This window comes from Lagopus muta, chromosome 4 (assembly GCF_023343835.1).
Source record: "Lagopus muta isolate bLagMut1 chromosome 4, bLagMut1 primary, whole genome shotgun sequence".
NCBI classification, from domain to species: Eukaryota; Metazoa; Chordata; class Aves; order Galliformes; family Phasianidae; genus Lagopus; species Lagopus muta.
In genome coordinates, this window is record NC_064436.1 from 44,376,400 (window position 1) to 44,398,053 (window position 21,654).

Below are 21,654 nucleotides of genomic sequence, written 5' to 3' on the forward strand. Positions count from 1 at the left end.
GTGTGATGTAATTGTTTTGCAAGATTTGCCATCTTCTCTCATCTACCTTGACTCTGGAAATTCAAGCCTTCACATTAGTTGGTGTTGAGATAAAGTGGTCGGAGTGGATGCTTTGCTCAGGTACCAGGAAATCCAGAAGGATCATGCCTTTCCCAAAAGTTGGTACACATCATTTTACCAATTGTGAGCTCTATCTTGAACTTTTACTTCAATGGAGAAATGATATGTTTTCACATGACTTCCATTTTGACTCTGACAAGTAGAGATGTCACCAGTAATGAATGCAGTCCAGGACACCGTCATCTCAAATTGCTTCAGTAGCTCCTGACAAACATAGAATCATAAAGATTGGCAAAGATCACTAAGATCATCTAGTCCAAACGGTAACCCATCACTGGCTTGGACCGGCTGGATTGGATGATCTTATAGGTCTTTTCCAACCTTGGTGATTCTGTGATTACCATTCCTGCTAAACCCTGTTCCTTTGTGTCACAAACAGTGGCACAGTGCATACAGTGTTCTTCTTGTTGCTGTGTGAGCATTTGTGGGATCAATTTTTTAATGTATTATTAAAGATGCCACAATTACAAATGCTGGATTACAATATATTTCAGACAGCAGTGAAAATAATGCATTATGTTAGGGTATAATTTCATTTTTAAGTGGAATTCATTTTTTTCAAGATAAGTATTTGTTGTCAGTACTGGAACAGAAATCTGATATTAAATTATCTTCAGCCTTTGTTAAGAGAGGAAGTTTACATGACTGTATTTAATGTTGTCAGTAGTAGGCAGAGGTTGTTTTGTATTAGATGGTTTCTAAAGGCTGCACACAGGGTCCCTCAGAGGACCATCCAAAACTCAAAACCAATCTCAATGTTTTGTCCAAATGTTTATTCAACTCCAGTAGGCTTGGTTCTGTGACCATCCCCCTGGGGAGAGTGTTCCATGCCCACTACCCTCTGATGAAGAATCCTATTTCCCAACCTGATCCTCCCCTGATGCAGCTCTATCCTGTTTCCTCAGGTCCTGTCAATGTCATCAGAGATCAGTGCTGCTCCTGCACACCCCTTGTGAGGAGCTGTAGACTACCTTTAGGCCTCTCCTTCTATAAGAGCAGGGGCTTCTAGAAGAAGGTGCTGTATACATCATGTTCTGACCTTAGTTGAAACTTTCAATTTAAGCTTTCTCACATGCATTTTAAATAGTTTTAATTATTCTATTAACTTTTTATTATAACTTATTATATTATTTTAATTATTGTATTATATTATTAACAGCTTTTAAAATGTTAAATGTTATTCTCAGCACTGTAACCAAAGTTTAGAGGCAGAATAGGATTAGCTGCCCTTACTATTTGTGGAAACAGTGTGGTGTTTGGCATCAGTTTCATTCTCAGTTCTCTTCCAGAAGGTAGTCCAAGTTATTTTCTAGCCTACCAGTCCTGGAGAATTTTTTCTACTTGCTTTTCTCAAGTATGGCAGTGTAGAAAAGAAACGCAATCTCAAATGACTGTAGTGTATAATTGTATCAACGAACATAATGAGAAAGTATGATGAGAAATTCTTTGGAGATCAAGTAGTTTAGAATGTGAGTAACTGGAAAAAAAAATGCTACAGGAAATAGATGGGAGTACAAAAGAAACTAGAGAAATGGGAGCAGTTCAGAAATACTTCAGCAGGTTTAAAATTAATTACAAATAACATAAAATCATAGAATTGCTCAAATTGGAAAAGACTTTAAAGAGCATCAAGACCAACTGTAACCTAACCATACTACCCTAACTCCAACAACCCATCACTAAATCATGTCCCTGAGCACCACATCCAAATGGATTTTATACACATTTGGTGATGGTGGCCCAACCACCTCCCTGGGAAGTTTTTTCCTGTGCTTAATAACCCTTTCTGTAAAGTTTTTCCTGTTATCCAACCTAAACTCCCTGGTGCAACTTGAGGCCATTTCCCCTGGTCTTGTCACCAGTGAGAAGAGTCCAATTCTGCTCTCACTGCAGTCACCTTTCAGATATTTACAGACAGCAATAAGGTCTCCCCTCAGCCTTCTCTTCACCAGACTAAACAGCCCCAGTTCCTTCAGTTTCTCCTTGTAGGGTGTATTCTCCAAGCCCTTCACAAGCCTTGTTGCCCTTTATTTGTATCTGCTCTAGCACCTCAATGTCCTTTCTGTACTGCGGTGCCCAAAACTGAACACACTACTTGAGGTGAGGCCTCACCAGTGCTGAGTACAGGGGCAGGATTACTTCCCTAGACCTGTTCACCATGCCATTCCTGATACAAGCCAGGATGCCATTGGCCTTCTTGGCTACCTGGGCATGCTTCTGGCTCGTATTGAGCATATGTTTATAACATTTGAAGTTGGAAACAGTTTGAACTGAATAGGTAAATATTTGTTATATTTGAATATGAATTCAAATTCATTCACCTGAACATTTTAGGGGACATGGTAATAACTTTGGGCTGGGTCATAAAGGAATGAGTACTGCCTCAATAAGACTAAGATTTTCAGTGACACTGTGTAAAGGGGTCCTCATAGCCAAGGGGAAGCTTAGGATTGAAGGCTATACAAAGCAAACTGTATAGTAATACAGTGCGAGTGATGGGCAGTTATGATCAAAATGCTGCTCTTATAAGATGATTGAGTGCTGAGTTAGTCTGTAATATTGAGAAGTTCTTCTGTGCTCTCTGGGAAAGTATAAGATTTGATTTTAAGATAAGGATAGCTGCTAACATCTGTGAGCCATAACATCACAGTGAGGTTAGAAAATTCTCATTAGAATTATAACAAACAGTAAAGACTGTATTTGTCACTAAAAAAATTGAGGGTTTTGCTGGAGTTTTCCATTTGTGTATTGTATGCAGTACTGTAATATTCTTTATTTTGGTTTTATTAAACTCCTATGCTGACAGACTTCTCAGGATTTTGACTGCATTGTTAACCAGAAAAAATAAGTTATCAAGAGCTTTTTGTTCAACTAGACTGAATATATTAATAACTTGGTAGAAGGGACCTAAATTAATGTTTAGTTAATTCATGTTTAAACTGGGAGGAAAACTGCTTTTGTCTAATGCTTACTGTTCAGTTATTCCCAGGAATCATTTCTGATTTATGATTATGAAAATGCAGTTTTATATGTCAATTCTTTCCTCAAATGCAGTCTGACAATGTATAATCTTGTTTTGAATAGTTTGAAAGAGTGGAATATGGCTATCAGATTACTGAGGCAAAACTGCACAGTATTTATTTAAATGTGGGGAAACTGTAAACCATTCATGTCAGTATTACTATTTCAATGCTAAGAGTTTTTATTTTTAATATTCAGTTTCAGTAAAATAGCATATTATTATTTGTTAGAATTTTGTATTTGCTACCTTGTATCCTGGATGTATTTCAAGTATTACGTACTTTTAGAAGGTAGGATGTTCTAATTAGCATATAAGGCTTATTTTTGAAGTTGAGGGGGTGGGGTGGAAGGGAACCCCAGTAGTACTGTAGATATACTTAGCATGACAACCTTATATGAACTGATCTTAAGTAAAAGGGGTTAATTGCATGATAAAAACAGCATCAAAATCAAGTAATGCCTCCTATTTACTTCTGTGTGAGTTACAATGCATACAAAGACCACATTAACACTATTTGATAGACCAAATTCTTTTCTACAAAGCATTACTTTTCAGTATGGTTATCATCATCAGCCGGTTCATGTAGATGAGCTGAATGACATTCTTAAAAGCCTCAGAAACTTTCTCCCTTATGTAGCAGAAGGGATGAATTAGTGTAAGAGGTCTTAAAAGATCGTATTTCACCCCATACAGACAGGCTATGATACTTGGCATGAGAACTTGTATAGTATTGAAGTGACCTTGAATATAATTTGTATTGTTTTGTACTCAAGTACTAATTTTAGATAAAAATCTTTTAGATAAAAATTTGGTTTTGTCAGACAGTGAATGGAAAGAAGAAAGGAGTTCAAAATAAGTAGTAAGACAAAGTATCATGAGATACAAGGTAATTGAGTCTGATTTTTCCATCAGACAATGCCCGCATTTTTATATGTTGCAGCTAGTTGTTACATTTTAAGATTGGATAACAGTTTATTTCATCTCAGATCTACAAATTTTTGTACAACTCTGTTAAAGAAGGATGATACTGCTTATCATAGAATCATAGAGTATGCTGAATTTGAAGAGATCCTCAGAGTCTTGGCTCCAAGGGACCACTCAAAATTCAATCCTTATGTCTGAAAACATTGTCCAAACATCCCTTGAACTCTGGCAGTTTGGGCCATGCCCATTGCCTGTTCCAGGGCCCCACTGCCTCTGGTGAAGAACATTTCACTAATCCCTATCTGACCCCCCCTCTAATACAGCTCCATGTTTGTTGCTTTAAAGTTTAAATTTATGAAATGCAAGCCTTCTCTTTAAGCACTAAGCATTATTTATGACATACACTATCAACTGTGTTACTGAGAGATTAGAACACTGCTGAAGATCTTTGATAATTTTGCATCGAAGTTTTCGTATATTTCTGATGTTTGTTTGTAGAATGTCTGTCACTTCATGTGAAGTCTGCTTGGCATAAAATGTTTTGTGTATGATATTTTTCACACTGTTTTTGAAAATGTGGGAAGTTTGTAGTGTCTTTCTTTTAAAGGATAGTGTATGATGGGCTTTAGAACTCAACGTGATAATGTTCAGTGTGCTTGAGTGCAGGTTTTAATTCAGACTTGCTTTATGGAAATTATGCAATGGCAGTCAACATTAAACCGTAGTCATTCTATTGCTGTGTAAAATCACCTTGAATGAGAAGTCATTCCATAGTGAAATTTTTATTTTGTCTGAGGGCATGGATTAAAATGGTCCTCATGTAAGAAATGTCATTCTTCAGAAAAATTACTCATTAGTTTAGATGGAAATGTTAAATCTCTGTAGTTTTTGTGTGATTTCTTTAATTCAGCTGCTCCTTCCAACTTTGCTTGCTTTCATTGTTAGGATGGTTGTTTCATAAAGCATTTGTTGTTTTTCTAAGGATAAGAGAGCACAAAGGCAGTCTTGGCCAAGAAAGTGAAGCTTGAACAAGAATGAAGAAAACAGTTTCTAGTGACAGTTTTGTATCAGGTCATAAAAAGACAAGAAGGGAAAACAACTTCCAGAACTGCTGTGATTTTTGGCACTTATTTTTAAAGCAGTCTTTCATTTTACTTTATCAGTGTCCTATTGTATCATCAGCAAGGTTTGGAGAGTACATATAACAAAATGACTGTCACAAAAAAAAGTTTGAAACGTTGCTCTTCCAGAAATAATTTTCATGGCTTCAACATTTTCTTTACTTCATTCCTTTCCATGGTAGGGTACCAAGCTCTACTTCTAGTTTGTAAGTATTTCAGTATAGTGAACTTGAACCTTCTGGAGCGATGTTTTGATGTGCTGAATCTTGGAATGCTAGGCATTGGAAATAAAGTAGCACTGACAATATTAGAACTTTGCAGCTTTTTACTGGGATATACTCAATAAAGCATAACACCAAAACACGCTTAGTTGTAGAAGTAATTACGTAGTTGAATTTCAAGTTTAAACAGTTTCCCATAGGAAGAAAAATATACTTAGTGCTAACTTAGTTTTGTTTAATATTTTGGGATTCTTTCTTGGCATTATGTATGATTTAGTTTTAATATAGGGAAATGATTAAATCCTCTGGGTTTAGTTTAAGTGATGCAGTGGTAGGAAATTCAGGAGCTGGTAAATGTATGAGTGTGACAGAATATTCTTGCATATTTTAGAAGTATATTTAATCCTGAAAGCTGTGTTTTCTTGAGTGTGGCATAGTAACATCTTTATTTCAGCTTATTTTTGTCTTTGATTAATATGAAATACACCAAATATAAGTTCTTCTACACAATAGTGAGTTTTTTCTTGTATTATACTTGTATAAAGAAATTTTAAGTAAGTGATTTAACCTCAAAGTTAATACAAGTTTACCCATTAAAATTATTTCTATTATATTGCAAATACACTACCAGAGAGTTGAGGAATTTAGTACTGTTTTGTCTTGGATTTGAGTTCATCATTTTATTAGGGAAATATCATATACACATTTTGATTCTATTATTTTTATTATATTAGATGTGGCACTTAAGTGATCAGACACAAGCAAAAACACACATAAGCTGAGTTCTCTTTTCTTAAGTTCAGTTGAGAAACAACTTGCGTTGTGTAATAATTGGAGTCTTTGTATTTAGGCAAAACGCAATTCCAATTTAGTCTACAGTGATGCTTTACATTTCTGTTATTAACCATGTCAGTTCAATTGCTTTTCTCACTGCAGTTTTAAATTAGGTATAGTCTGTTCTATTGGTGTGTGAAAGGAAAGGAGATAGGGGAAGATGTTTTAATTTTTTTTTAAGCAAATCACTAATTTGAATAAACACTTGGAAAAAAAAGCAGTATATTGTAGCTGTATAAAAGCTACTTTCTAGATTTGAATAAACGTAGCTACCTTGATTAAAGGTGCACTTTCTCAAATGCTGTCTATAACAAAATGCTTCAGAACTTTTTGTTAGACAGATTTTTGTTGCCTTGTTGTCAAATAACTGCTGCATTTCATTTCAGTTGTTTTTATAGCATTTGTTCCTTCCCCTATTCTGTGCCTTGATACACAAATCAATAGAATGTAATCTGGGGAAGTGAAGGCATACCACCACTGTTCTGAATAGTAGTTGTGCATAGGCCTCCATATAAAGGTGCAACTGCATGTTTATTTTGTGCGTGTGTGTAGTGATTATATTGTTACCTCCAAACTGTAGAGACGTTTTTGGTCAGCTTTAACCAGTAAGTGTCATTATAAAGCTATTGTATAGGACAGTGAACTGCAAATATTCTGGCTAGAATTCAGGATCAAAGACCAGATCTCCATAGGAGGAAAGACCTGAGGAACCAACCCTACAAAATTTGTCTTCTCATTATTACCATTTCAACATTGAAGTAATTGAAAAGCTGATTTGGAAGTCCAAAGTAAGTTCTTAGACGAGTTGAAAGTTGCACTGTCCTACACAGGCTTGATGTTTCGGGTGGTTTGTTTTTAAAAATAACTACTTAGTTTAATCAGAACTTCTCCCTAACAGGCTAAACACTGTAATCAGCACCAGCTTTGCAGCCAAATTAGATTTTTCCTTAAAGTGTCAAGATGTCCATCTTTACCCTTGTTTAGGTTTCCACTGTAAAACCTAATCAGTAAGGTGTGAATGCTCCCATGTAAGTTCTGAAATGACTGGTTAAAAAAAAATGCCATGGATGGGGAAGTAGTAGCATTCCTCTGAATAAGACTGGAGGCCTTGGAGGGAGAGGAAGAATATGCAGTGGAATTGTTGAACATAATTTGTAAGAGAGCCTTTGGAAAACTATGCTAAATGAGCATACTTATCAGAAAAGCACTTAATTTAATAATATGTCATGTTAACCCTTTTCATAAATTGTTGCTTACAATGTAAATTGTATTTCTATTCCAAATATAATTTTTTTCATGGATTTGCATTGAATAGATGTATTCGGCCTGATTCTCCAAGCACGATAATAAACTGCTTAAATCTCCTTTAGATTTACCAGCTATGACCTGTGGGGCCACTGTATGACATCCTGCTCTTAGGGAAGAGTAGGCTAGAAGAAAACCACAGAGGGATATTCTGAAAAACATGGACTTAATCATTGAAATTCATTGCTTTTTAGAGTACAAGTCTGTCTTTTATGCTTCCTACTAGATCAGAAATAACTATAGTGGGAGAAGTGGTAATTTTTCCTCTACTTTAGTGCACAAGAGCTATTTCTCTTGTTTATTTCTTTTTTTAAAGATATATCCTTGTGACCTTCCAGGTCTGCTTTGCTAGAACAGTAGGTAAAATTTGAAAGGGAACATTACAAAGTGGTAATACAGGACGGAATCTCTACGATCTTCATTGCAGCCCACTTGAAATGGAAAATGTAAGTTAAAATAAAAGGAAGGACAAATTGCTAAGAGTAGACACTACTTCCATGAAAAAAAGCATAGGCTTTTGTTGAACTGAAAATCTCCTTTTCAAATACTATTAATTCTATTATTTACTGACTGGTAGTTAGTTATGTTTCCTTTTTTTTCTAGCTACTCAGCACGTTTTCTTGCCTGCCTCAACTTTTTGGAGCTTCTTACAGTGAGGCATGTAACTTAAAAGTAGTAATACTGGAAGGTTTCAACTGCATTCCTTTTTGGTTTTTCAGGTATTTCTCTCATGCTTCCTTATTTGTAGCCTTATTTAATATTTCTAACCTGTTAGCCATGAGAAAGCTTGTGTAGTCTAGCTGTATTTTGACATGAATTGAACTAATACTTTTATGTTAGAGTATTGATTAATACCTCTTTTACTGCAGTGATAACTAAGTACTGCAGGCAGCAGCAGAACCTGACTGCTAAAGCTGCTAGAGTAACTAAAGCCAATGTCTGTTTTGTCTTCCCAGCAGGGATTGAGTACTAGCAGTAATCTCTCTTGAACCTTCAATGTTTCCCTGGTTTTTGTTTACTACATTCACACATTTATCTTTTTTAGATAGGCTGTAGTTCCTCATTAGGATTCTGCCATTAAGCTTTTCCTGAGTGGGTCCTCAGCCTCTCTATATTCATCCACTATTTCAGCAATTTTATCTTCCTGTCTTGGGCTTAAGATATTTTGCTGTAACTTTCTATTTTATCCTCTTCACTTGCATTTAGTCTTTAGTATCTTCTTATATCTGACTTCTTAAACACCAAGCCCTTTTAAATGCAGGAGTAAGATTAATGTGTACAGTAGGTAACTGATTTTTCAACTTTTATGATAACTGGCAAGTATGACTGCTTTAAAGTGAGGGTGCAGTATTAAATTCAATTTTGATTCCGTATGTCAGTTTTTTGAAAATGAACTTTTTTTTGAAATGAGTTCAGAGAGTGAAAAAGTGATTAATTTTTACTGTTAATATCAACCATCTTTTACTCAATAGGTTGTATGTAACCTCATTATATTAGAAGATTTCTGCTTCCTCTCATTGTTAAGAACTTGCAGGGAGCTTCATGTTACTGTCTTGTGATTTTCTCTGGCTGTAAGAGGTGGAAGGCTACAGTTGTTCTCTCTTAAAAGGAGTGGAACAGAATAGATGGAATGATTTTACATCTGGTGGAACTCTGGTTTCTGGTTTTTTTTAGACATTCGAAAACTTCATGATTTAGGTAACTTTTTCTAAAGCTGTCTGTAAAGCTTGTAACATGTTTTCAAGGAAGACTGATAGTGCCTTAAGAAACCAGAACAGAGTTTTGCTTTGTGAAGTATGGTCTTCTGGTGTGATATACTGTTTATTCAGAACTTACATGTTTTTCTGAGGAAAAGGGACAGCAGTTCTACTGCTGTGGTTGCAGGAGAAGGAATTAAAGAATTAATCTCTTGTTCTGGCCTTTTGTTATGTTCCACAGGTGGCAGTCATTCTCAAAGAAAATTTTTGTTTTGTTTTGATCATTTCTGAAGAACATTAATTCTTGTGCCCTACTGCTGGTGTGCCGATGGCCAAAACATTTATTTTAATAATTAAACATACCAGTAACAAGATATTCTTTAATAAATGGAAATCATTGTTGGCCTTAAAAAATAATAGATATTGACTGGGAGAGCAGACTTATCCAATCTTTATGTAGCTGATTGGGCTGACACTTAAAATGGGGTATGAATGACAGGTATGTGATGCAAATTAACACGTTCAACTAGCAACAATAACTTTTGCATAGGTATTCAGTTTTTTTATAATGTCACAAATTGTGATTTGCTCACAGCTGTATATGCTTGTCATAATTCTAAGTCATATTCTGCAGAAGTTGACATCACTGAATTATCCCAGTATTGCTCTGAAAGCCAAGTGTAGTCTTAAAAGATTTTTAACAGTACTGTAAAATAAAATTTGGCCACATCTTTTTGCAATATGCTTGGTTTACATATTAAATTTTGAATCACAAAAAGCCATGCAGTTACAAACTGCAGAGATTTGTTGTCCTCAAGTGTGGCATTACAGTTCTGTTTAGCTAAACTGAAAATATTATTTACCAAATGCTTTCTTGGACAAGGTAATGTTATAGTCGGTCAAAAAAAAAAATTTTTTTTTTTAAATTTGTTATTGCTTTGTTGTGCTTTTTATTAGGTGTTCTTTCTTTTTCTGGCAAATATGATGTACCTGAAGGGGGGAATAATAATCATTCAGTGATGAAGTCATTGGAAAGGTGAGAACAGAATAGTACATTGATAAGTTCATGGCATAGCAAGTTCAGGAATTTGTGTCTGTACGTATTTTGAGAGACTAGGAGTCGCAGAATACTAGTACTATCTTGAAGGTGACTGCTTTAGGAATATTGTAGTTTCTGGATAAGATAGGAGGATGTTATTATACGGAGTAGTGTTTTAAGAAAACAAAATACAAAAATAAAGTAAGCCTGCTGCTACTAGTGTGCATCAGAAATTAAATGAAGTTTTGGTAATTAAGGTAATCTGATTTTTAGGAAATTTTTAGGAAATTGCAGACTTAACCCAAGTTTATTAAAACATTAAATGTTGCATGTGTATAGCCTTTAGAGTTGTTATCTAAAAGCATTAACATGGATTGTGCTCACTAAATGCTTGTACTGTTGTTAAATTCAGTCCATTACTTAGGCATACCCAAATTGGACTTCAGATAATTCTGCCAATCTAGATTTTTTTTTCCTTTTACTGTGATTTTTTTTTTTTTTTGATTGGAACTTCAGTCTCTGTGGGGAGAAATTATAAATTATGTTGATTAACCACAGAAGCATAGGATTATTACAGTTTTATGGTCAGTTTTTGTTGTTTCTGCTTTCCATGTTTAGGTGTAGTGCTTCCAATTAGTAAGATGCAGAAAGAAGTTGTTGAAAAAAATAGTACAAACCAGAGCAAACTCTTATTCAGCTGCATTCTACTGTCAATGCATTTTTTCTTATTCCAAATCTATAACTTATTTTAAACTTCACATAAAGCATTACATATTTATGTGCATATATGTATATATTGTATTCAGCATTTGTAATTATTATTGCTACAGGTAATACTAATGAAGGAAATTTTTGTGGGTTACTCATACAGCAAGAGTTATGACCCTGTGTCACAGAATAGTTTGCACGTTATTTAGAAATATCCAGTGGAAATGATTGATTTGGAACAGAAGAGTGGTAAAATTGAAGTTACAGTATCCCTAAACATTGACTACCCTGTTTAATGCTCAGCATTTCATACTGTGGGTCATACCATATGTCTTTGGTACTAGTTTCATCTTATCTCTAGAATTCCTCTTAAGTGACTGACATTTGTATTTTAGAATATAATTCTATTAAAAATCAGTTGTAATCTAAAGGGTAGTAAATCTGCATATAAACATGAAGATGGAAATATTTGAAAAACAATCCTGATGGCTAGAATTTATTTAGTTAAATGTCTAAAAAGCAGACATACAGAATTGAGCTAATGAGCTCCACAGTCGTGATTTCAGTAAAGAGAAACAGGAGATTTTGTTGTTTATCTGAATTGTAATTTTGTGTTTGTTTATGAAATCTTAATTTTGATATGGAAAAAACAGCCAGTTGTCTTACATCAGTGAAAAGAGTGCTGGTTGGCTGATATATCTGTACACTATTACATTAGTGTTCTTGCTGGTGTGTTCTTTTGTTTTTGTCTAAACAGGAGTAGGAGGGGGGAGTTTTTCTACTTTTTTTTTTTAATTGGGATGCTCTGTACCATATTCTGTAAGGGTACTTTATATGATTGGAAAAGTTACCAAGATCAGTCATAAAAAACCTCCCAAGTAATAACACAATGGGATAAGATTAAGTGCATTCTTCACTCCGCTGCTCACACTTCATCTTTCTGCTTAATAAAACATGAACTGAATAGAAGAGCAAAGATTCCGCAGTGATTTAGAAATAGTGTTGGTTGAATTCTTTGCCAGATATGCCAAACCTTTATCTGTGATTGATACTAGATTCTTTTGTGCATTATCTGCCAGTTGGAATTAAGTATGGCATCTAAAAGTGGCAGTTTTGACATTAATGCAGCTTCAGAAAAATTAGATTTTCTGTAAAGCTTTAGCAGCACTGAAGATAAATACAAAATGTAATAAGCAGTGTAATGATCTTTGAATCTTTGAATTCATCATATCCAGTGTCCCAAAAGGCTAATGTAATTTCACAGGAAAAGGTACTATGATGTATCACTTATCTTTTTTTCCATGCCTATGCTATCATCTCAGATGCAACACATTAACATTTGAATGAAAAAATCCTCAATCAGGAAATAGAGGGATACATTTGAAGGCAGAAAGAAAGAAAAGGGGAAATACAGGCATGTTGATGTAGAATTCTGTTACAAATTCTGACACACATTTAGTATATTAAAGTCTCTGCTTTGAAGTACAAATAAAAGGCACATATTCTGTCACCAGTGTTATTGATTTTGATAGACTTTTATTTATGTGGCACTAATGTGAAGCCTTCTCTGTAATGTAATTGGAGAATTCTGAGTTAATCAAAATGATTCAATACAAAATGTAAAAGGAGAAAAGCCTTGATTGCTTTAGAAGCTGAGAGTAGATTACAGAGCAAGTATGAATTAATTGAAATGTGAATTTTCACAATGACATAAGTGAGTTGAAAGTAGCATTGGTTCTTATCACTCTCCTTATTTTACCAACTTTAATGGCCTTGCATGATGTTTAAAGAAAAATCTTTAAAAACTCCAACTGGTTTAAATAGAATTATCAGGAAATGTGCTACCATTTTTTTTTCCAGTTAAAATACAGCTGGAACAAGAATTAATGATTCAGGGTGAAAAAATGCTAAATAGCCTATTTAGATTAGTGTTTTATGTAATGGGAAGTTTAATATTGTGATCATTAAATACTTATTTTCTTAGCACAACTGTTTAGGTTGGATGGACTCTGACCTGAAGACACTGAAAATGCTATAGATAACCTAAAAAATTTTGCAGCAGAAATTACTTTCATAATGCATTAAAAAAAAAAGCAAACTTGAGCCTCTAATTCCTCTTCTTTCCTAGTTTTCAATCTTTTTCCTTTTAGTCTTTCTTAGCTCTCCAGATTAATCCTTCTTTCAGTGAGAAACAGATCCTTCATGGCCTTCGAGATAGATGACAACTCTGAATCACATAGGAACTGTGGTCCTTGAAGAGACTCAGTGGATGCCAATCACTTGTTAAGAGACACCTTTACGTGCTGTAGAATATTTAAATTTTCGTATGATGTTTTACCTGAAAATACAGTGTGGTATTTCTGTCTTTTTTTAGTGCTTGTCAGTTTGCAATTTATAACAAAACAGCGACTCCTTGAAATATTTCAATATTCTTTACAGAAAGGGAGACTTATCTCATTTGGGAGCAATAGGGAATGCTAATAGGGAAACTTAATGTTATAGAAATTTAAAAAAAAAAAAAAAAAGTAGTAGAAAATAAGGAATCTTGTTAGTTAACTTATGCTTACTGACATTTCCTAAGGATTGATTGTTGTAACCTTCAGTGGATATACTCAGCTGAGCTATTCATGAATGGCTGTGAGTAGTGATAGAAATAGTGGAGAGAGCAGAAAGGGTGAAAGAGATGAGTAAAAGATGAGATGAGCAGTACCTGCTCAGGATATAAAACAACAATGAAATTTGTACAACAGTGAAATATGTCTTAAATTTTTTTCTGGGTATGTCTGAGAGCTGAAAGGTTAGTATTGCATCAGTGATGCAGTCTCTGTGAATTGCTGGCTTTACACTTAGAATGAAGAATTCCAGGGACTGGCAATAGGCAATGTCTGGTATTGCTTCACTTGATTCTGTTGTTTGAACATATAAGCGGGAGAAAGAATTGTGGATATGTGACAAGGAGTGAGGGCAAGAAAAGATACTGAAATGCAAGAAAAGAGCAGGAAGAGAAAAAATGAGGTAGTAAAAGGAAGACAAAGATTAAAAACTGAAAAGACCATATAAATAAGAGAGCAAAACAGTATGAAGGGAGGTGAGAAAGTGAGAACTGCAGTATGAAAAGGAAGAGCATATGAATGTATGTGTCAATATTTAATTACCGATATAATAAATAGTGGATGTGGTCATGAAGAAGTTTTTTACTGCTCTAGGACATCCAGAATCCTTTAATAGAGTCAGTCTTGAGGGTTTGTGCTGTTTTTTAAGGCAGTGGTATAAAGGGTTTTTATTTTAAACTTAACCTGTATTCTGTAGACTGGCTGACTTGGTTTTTTTTGGTGACTTGATGGAAATAATGGTGTTATTCCAATTTTTGTTTAATGCAGCCAAAGCTTTGAATTTATTGCCATGTTTCTTATAATGAAGTACCAAAACACAGAGTGTAACAAAAATAACTGTTGACCTTTTTTTTTTTTCCAGTTTCTATGGGAATCCACATTAAATCATATTTACTTAATTTTTTCTCTTTTAATTAATGTAGCCATTTTTGTCCTTTTGTACTTTATTTTGTTATTATTTACTTCGTTCTAGCATTGTATAATAACAATGGGAGAATAAGTATTGAACTTTTAGACCTTTATTCTAAGTGCTTGTGTATAAAGATGAATTGAGTGTGCTTTAATACTATAGTACATAGGAGTCACAGGCAATAGACAAATTTCTGCAGTTGAACCCTTTGCTCTTAGAGAGTTCTTTAGTTCTAATTATAACTGATTTAAATTCCCATGAAAATAACTTAATAAGCTGGAAACCACTATATTGTATTTAGTTAATTACTTTTTAGTAAAAATGAGCAATCGGGACCTGCACAGAATAATATCAAATGAATGTACTGCTCATCCTTTCTGAAGTCATACATTTACATTTTGGCTTCACTTGTCCATTTATAAAGTAGTTCTTACATGTTAGAGCCAGGTGTATGGAAGCAAGCTGGTAAGTAATATGTTCATTAAAACCATACTGACGATTCTGCTGGGAAGATAAGTCAGTGAAGCTGCTGAATTTTGAGCCTGCTGAAGTTATCCTTACTCATGTAACTACAACCATGCTCACTGTTATGCTTTTGTGGAAAGTTGATGTGAAACGTTTTTCTTCAGTAGCACTGCTGTTCTAGAGAAAGATTAACGGGCTCATTGGTGTAACAAGTGATCAATAAGGAGGAGTTGTTTAATTTCTGATTGAAGGAGGGAAAAGAAGGTAAAACCATGGAATTCTGGTGACTTTTTCCATACAGTGGAAAACACCTTTCTGGAGTGTGTTGAATGTACTAATTAAAAAACTTAAGTCAAAATAGTTAGCTACTTTTACACAATTGTCAGTGTTAACTTTTTTTTTTTTTTGGTCTTAATATGTTTGATGAGTCTGCTAGAATGAATTGTGCTCGTTCTTAGTACTTGTCACAAAAACTAATCTTTAGCCCAAGATTGAGGAAAAGGTTATATACAGGATAATAAGCAGGCTTGGTCAGGGAAACAAATGAGATATACAGAAATTACTGTAGATCTCTGCTCAGTTCTTCACTGTAAAGCCTTAAAATAGGCACAAAACTACTCCATGTTTCAGCTAAATATGGATGAACATGCAATTTGAATGCACAAAATATTAGCTCTGTAAAAACCATCTTGATGTTTCCTTTTCTGTGCAAATGACCCATGATTCTGAAAACTGTTAGATTTTTTTCTTAGAGCTGCTGCACAACATTCCTTTGTACCTCTGTTTCTGTTTTCTCCACATTGTGGAGATGTGGAGAAAAAAGCTTGAAAATATGATAAAGAAATGTGCAAGTATAACCAAGCTGATTTTTAATTTTTTTTTTTAAGAACGGAAAAAAAAAATTACTGAAGTTCCTTGGGGAAAAAATAACTTACGTTTATGAGGCATGCATTTCGTTTTTAGTGTGCAGAAATTCAGCACAGAATGCTTGAACTGTTTTCTGATTCGGAGAATGATATTTGAATAGAAGGAAAATTCAGGTTGGCAAATTCTGAGTTAAACTAACTGATAATGTAGGTAAAATTACAATACAGCTTATTTTAAGCAAAAAGATTGAATAGATGGTGAGAACTAGGACTCTAATTTATGCTCTGCATTCAAATTCAAGGCCTATTAAGTATTTCAGAGTTTTGCAGATGAGCAGAGGAAGATAGAAATTGCATCTAAATTGCTATAGTCAGATTTTATTGAATTCTGCCTATCTCTGAATAGATAATATTTTTCAACTTAAGAAATGAGAAACTGTTAGTTAAGTTAGTTCACTTTATACTCCTTAAAAAGAAATATGAGAGTAGTAGTACATGAGGACAGCAGCAGAACAACATGAATTCAGAAATGGAGAATTGTTTTAGCATGCTTCCTAGTAGTGTGTCCAGAAATACTTTAGTGGAATGGTAGAACTGTATGCTTAGTCTTGTTTTTTCTCTCTCACTTGTTATAAAATGAAGGTTCCTTGATAAATGTTGATTGGATTTTTCTTTTCATTTTCTTCACCTGTGCGGATTTGTTTAGTATGAGGTGAAATGTCACAAGGCCAAGAGACATTGTTTTTACAAACATGGTAACATGTTAGACCAAAGAGAACATTCTTGATTCTTACTTTCAAGATTACACTTCATAGATAGAAGGAGAAGAACATAGAGTCCTTTTAGGACTTCTACAATTCCCTGTTTTTCACTTCTACAATTCCCTGTTTTTCTCTACTTTATTCTGCTGGTAGAGCTGGGTGTGCCTTGCTGTGAAGCCTAGATGATTTTGTCTGTATGTGTATACATGTAATTTTTAGTTTCCTGAAGAGAGGCTAAGAATACCTATTTTCCAAGCTAGTTATAGTCTGTGTTTGTGGCTGATTTTCAAAGATTTATATCCTGTGTTAGCATAGAGAGGAATGGCATCCATCTCTCTTGAATGGTGAAAGCTTTAACCACAGATCTCCTAAAACAAAATACTTTATTTTTCACATAACAGGATAATGTTGTCAGCTCTTAAGAGAGCTTTTAAAAGTAGCATCAGGACAGAGCCAGGACTCACCCACCACCCTAGCTAAAAATGGTTTAAAGGTGGTAGGAGGTGATGAATCAACTTAATGTGTCCTATCAATTACTGAGATTTCTTAACAGTAGCAAAACATCCTTTGAATTTTAAATAAATAAAAGCATTTAATTGCCAAGTGCCTGTTATACAAGTTTTTGGAGACCCAACAGCATGAGACATCCATTCCATGATCTTTTTAAGTGGTGCTGTTTTTTAATAGTCTTTTGTGGACACAGAATGTGTTCTCCTGCGTAGCTGGAATATGGTAGGAAGGGCCTGCTGTAACATGATACTCTGTGCCTTTTAGCAGCGTGTTTGCCTAGTAACAGATCCCATAGTGATACCAGTGCCAGGGACAGTTGTTGAAACCCACTGTCCAGCTTTTGTCTTGCAGGCCTCTATTAGTCCTATGGAAATGTACAGATATGTTGCTGCAACTAGGGAGAAACGGGGAAAAAGAAGTAAAATAATAACTTCTATGTTAAATGTAATAAATGATCTGTATGAATCCAAGTCTTAACTGAAGGAATTATGGAGGCTGCTCTTTGGGTGGTTTTGACTTTTTTATGAGTATTTGGCATTTCAATAATCAATAGTTCAGGTGTCATATCTTCTTGCTTACAATGTCATATACTTTTCCTGTTCTGAGCTCTAAAGATAAAATAACTGTTACTTATCTAATTTATAAGATGTGTAACGTGGGAGGTGGTAGATCATTTTCTAGGGTTACAAACATTGTCTTTTCAGACTTCCAATTTGTATCTTCATTCCTTTGTGTTATCAATTGCAGAGAAGTAGAATGTATTTCTCATGAAGTTTGGCACTTCCCCAGATCTCAGACTGGTTTCATTCTGTCTGTTTTGTCATGTTTGTAAAAATCCTCTGTCATCTTTGTCAGATTTTAACATTGCATGCTTTTTTTTTTAAAAAAAAAAAAAAAAAAAAACTTGGTTTCATGTTGAACAAGATGTCAATAGGTGAAAATCAGGTACTTTACTAATGCCATTCTATAACGTTAACTGCTAAATACAATTCAGTCTGCTGTCTCCTTTAAAGAGACATTTGGCATGATTTTGTACTGTGTTAGACAGTGACTGAGTGATCAGTCTTACGTAGATCATAATATCTGGCTCTAGCGAATTCATAAGGCATCTTGCAGGTATGTTTGCATGCTTACTGTGAAGCAGGTGACCCTTGAAAGTCTTACTTTCTCAGGTTGTCAGCATGTCTACATAGTCATAAGTTCAACCTTGTGTAGAGGTGTCCCTGCTATGGGGTGACCTCATTGCAGCCTTTCAGTACCTAAAGGGAGCCTACAAACAGGAGGGGAATCAACTCTTTGAAAGGGTAGATAACAGCAGGATTTAAGGTTTTAAGTTGAGGGACGGAAGATTTAGGTTGGATGTCAGGGGGAAGTTCTTTACAGAGTGTGGTGAGGTGCTGGAACAGGCTGCCCGGAGAGGCTGTGGATGCCCCATCCCTGGAGGTATTCAAAGCCAGATTGGATGGGGCCCTGGGCATCCTGGTCTAGTATTAAATGGGGAGGTTTGTGACCCTGCATGTGGCAGGGGAGTTGGAGATTCATATATTTCACCACCAAATAAAGTCAACTACAACTTTGGTAGTATATAGTAGGGTGACAAGAGTGTAAGGATTTAAGAGAGCCACTGTTTTATCCTTTCCTTTCTTGTTTTGCTTATAACAGGCTTTAGTGTCTTATCGTATTGAAGTAACATCCTACATTCTCTACTTCTCATTTCATCTGATTATGCTGCTTATTTATTCCTAGGAGGTCTGTTTATTCTGTGCAAAAGCACTAAGAAAAGTACCTTTAGCTCTTTAAAGTGAGAGTCATGAGTGTATAGCAAGCAAAAAGGAAAATATACGTAACAAAAAAAAAAACCCCACAACCAAACAAAAAACAAATCCCAAGTGTTTCATTTATTACAAAGAATGTCAAAAGGAAAATGAGGGCATTTCAGTCAAATAGATGACTAAAGAAAGTCTGAAAATTCTGAAGTTTGGATGAGACTGTGGTAGCACAGATAAGATTGTAAAGGAAACCTCATGTCAGTAATTATTTGTGCAAGTATAAATATGTTTTCACATTTAACAAGTTGCTATTAGACAGGTTATGTTCTCTTTTCCTCCAGATGCTTACTGTCAAGGGATTGAAATTGGTCAGCAGGAGTTGTTCCGTCCCACACCACCGAACCACAGTCCTCGCAGTGCAGATGAGAGGGCAGTGACTTGCTTAATCCACCTTACTATTCATGAGCACCAGGGTACGTGTGGTATGAGAACTGGGGAGTCAGGAAAGGTAATAATGATGCCTATTTTATATCAGGATATTTTTTAACTATACATTCTTCCCATTTGTCAACTCATTTGTCACAAAATGCAGGTGATTGTTGTCTTTTCCTTGGTCTATGCCAAGTACCAGTCTTTCTGCAAGGTGAAATAAGGGCTTGTATCAGCAGTGCCAACTGTGTCAGTTCATACGTTTTATCAGATATCACAGTGATTTGAAGAGACACTAGAGGACTTAATGGGTCTTTTGTGTTTGTTTATTTATGTTCTGGAGAGACTGATTTTATCCATAAAGCAGAAAATGCCTGGAAAATGTAAGCAGAGTGTGCTAAGAAAACTGTCAGCACTTGTTTTCTGGTAAATTATAATTTTTGTTTTAATAATTGTAATGAAAATAAGGATTGCTAATGTGAACCTTGAAGGCCAATTTTCATTCTCCTTTCTGATTAGTTACAAGTGCATTGGAAGTGCTGGAGTGTTGCCTGCTTACATTAGAAATGAAATTTGGCCCAGAAAATGATGGAAGTTGATTTTGAATATAATTTAGTCAACAGCTGATACTTAGTCTTTTCTGGTTCAAATACAGCCAGCAAGATTGGGTTTTCACCAAAGTCAACTGCACTATATTTTATTGTAATATGATACAGGAGGACAGCTGTCATGGTTTAATGATATTTGGTTATCAGTATTCCACATCATAACACCATATATTGTACTGGAAGTTGAAGAGTTAATGCTCCAGTTCTGGGTACCTGTCCCAGAAGAGGACAACTACATTCCCCAGAAGACTGTTCACTGTTCTGTTACCATTCTTGTTCAGGAGGAACAGATATAAGGCCTTGGTAGGTCATCTATGTTCCTCTTTTTAATTATCAGGCTCTTGCTACTGCTTGTCCTGACCACACACCATTAGTGTAAGGCCTTTAGCTTTTCTGAATGCTCAGGAAGTTCTGTGAGGTGTCCTGATAGCAGCATTTCAATATCTAAAGGGGAGCTACAGGAATGAAGGTGGCAGACTCGTTAGCAGGGTCTGTGGTAATGGAACAAGGTGAAATGGCTTTAAGCCATGGTTTAAGTTAGACATAAAGAAAAAAATCTTTTACAGTGAGGGTGGTGAGGTACTGGAACAGCTTATCTTGGGTTGTGCTTGATGCTCTGACTTTTCAAGGTGAGGTGGAATAAGACCCTGGGCAACCTGATCTAGCTGTGATGTCCCTGTTCATTGCAGGGACTTGGACTAGATGGCCCTCAGAGGTCCCTTACAATTCTGAGGATTCTATGATTCTATACTAATTTTAAAATTGCTTAGATCAATGAAAGTTGCTGCATATTACTTCTGCTTTTTTTGGTTAACCATTTCAGTTGTGAAATATTGGAAACCTTCTGTAGCTTGATTTACTCCTTGCTTCCACTGATGAACTTCAATGTAACTCATTTGAGTGAAGAAGAAATTATTCCAAAGTCTTACTTATGGTAGTCTGTGTAGAATTCAATGCAGAATTCTACACAGAATGTAGAATTCAATTCAGAGAATTTCAAGAAATAGATTACTGGTCAGCTCACAAGTCAGAGTGTGACTTACTGCATTTGTCACCAGTAAGAATCAGAGTTGGATTCTGTCATTGAGGACTAGGGTGCAAAAAGAGGAGGAGATATAGGGGCAGTTGTGATCAAAAAGAAGTGGAGTTTTCCCTTCAATTAGGCTTCTTTTGCTTTACTTTTTTATCTTTAAGTTTCAGAGGGATCCTGCTGTTAAAGTTTACAAATATTTTTATAATGCATACAGTCATTCACGGGTGGGATTAATAAAAGCTGTAGTGTATTTTGCACGGAAGTCAGTCTTTGGTAATTGTTGTCCAGAATTTTATACTTGCCTCAGTAACTAGTGATTAAATGTTCAATTGTATTACAAATAAATGAATTTTAAGCTTTCCTTTCAGATTCATCAACTGTGATATGTATTACTTTCCATATGTTCATATGCAGGGTTTTTTTTCCCCGAAGTTTTCATCTTAAAGGGGGCTTCAGAGCAAACAGCTTTGTCTACTTCAGATGTCTGCCACTTCTATATCCTAGCATCCAATATAGTTTATAACATATGCTTTTGCCATGTCACCCATCTGTATTTTACAAGAACGTCAATTTAATAATGGAGTGCAATCTGATCACGAACAGAATAAAATAGATATAATTATGCTGCCAAGTGCCAGTTCAGTAGTTCAGTGTTTTTGATGGAATGCTATATGTAGTAAATAGAAAAAGCAACTCAATA

General features: G+C 35.1%; 1 protein-coding gene across 3 annotated transcripts in view; it reads left to right on the forward strand.

Annotated features, from left to right (window-relative positions):
- Positions 1-21,654, forward strand: part of SGCZ (sarcoglycan zeta) — a 339,073-nt gene that overhangs the window by 138,508 nt on the left and 178,911 nt on the right. Inside the window, exons 1-2 of one of the 3 annotated variants that reach the window (XM_048942324.1) lie at positions 10,261-10,280; positions 19,226-19,392. The exons of 1 other annotated variant lie outside the window; for it this stretch is intronic. In XM_048942324.1, the coding sequence (XP_048798281.1) occupies positions 19,369-19,392 (24 nt within the window). In that variant the 5' untranslated portion in view covers positions 10,261-10,280; positions 19,226-19,368. Of the gene's footprint in view, positions 1-10,260; positions 10,281-19,225; positions 19,393-21,654 lie in introns of those variants that run through there. One more of the 3 variants, XM_048942323.1, reaches the window with a different exon arrangement.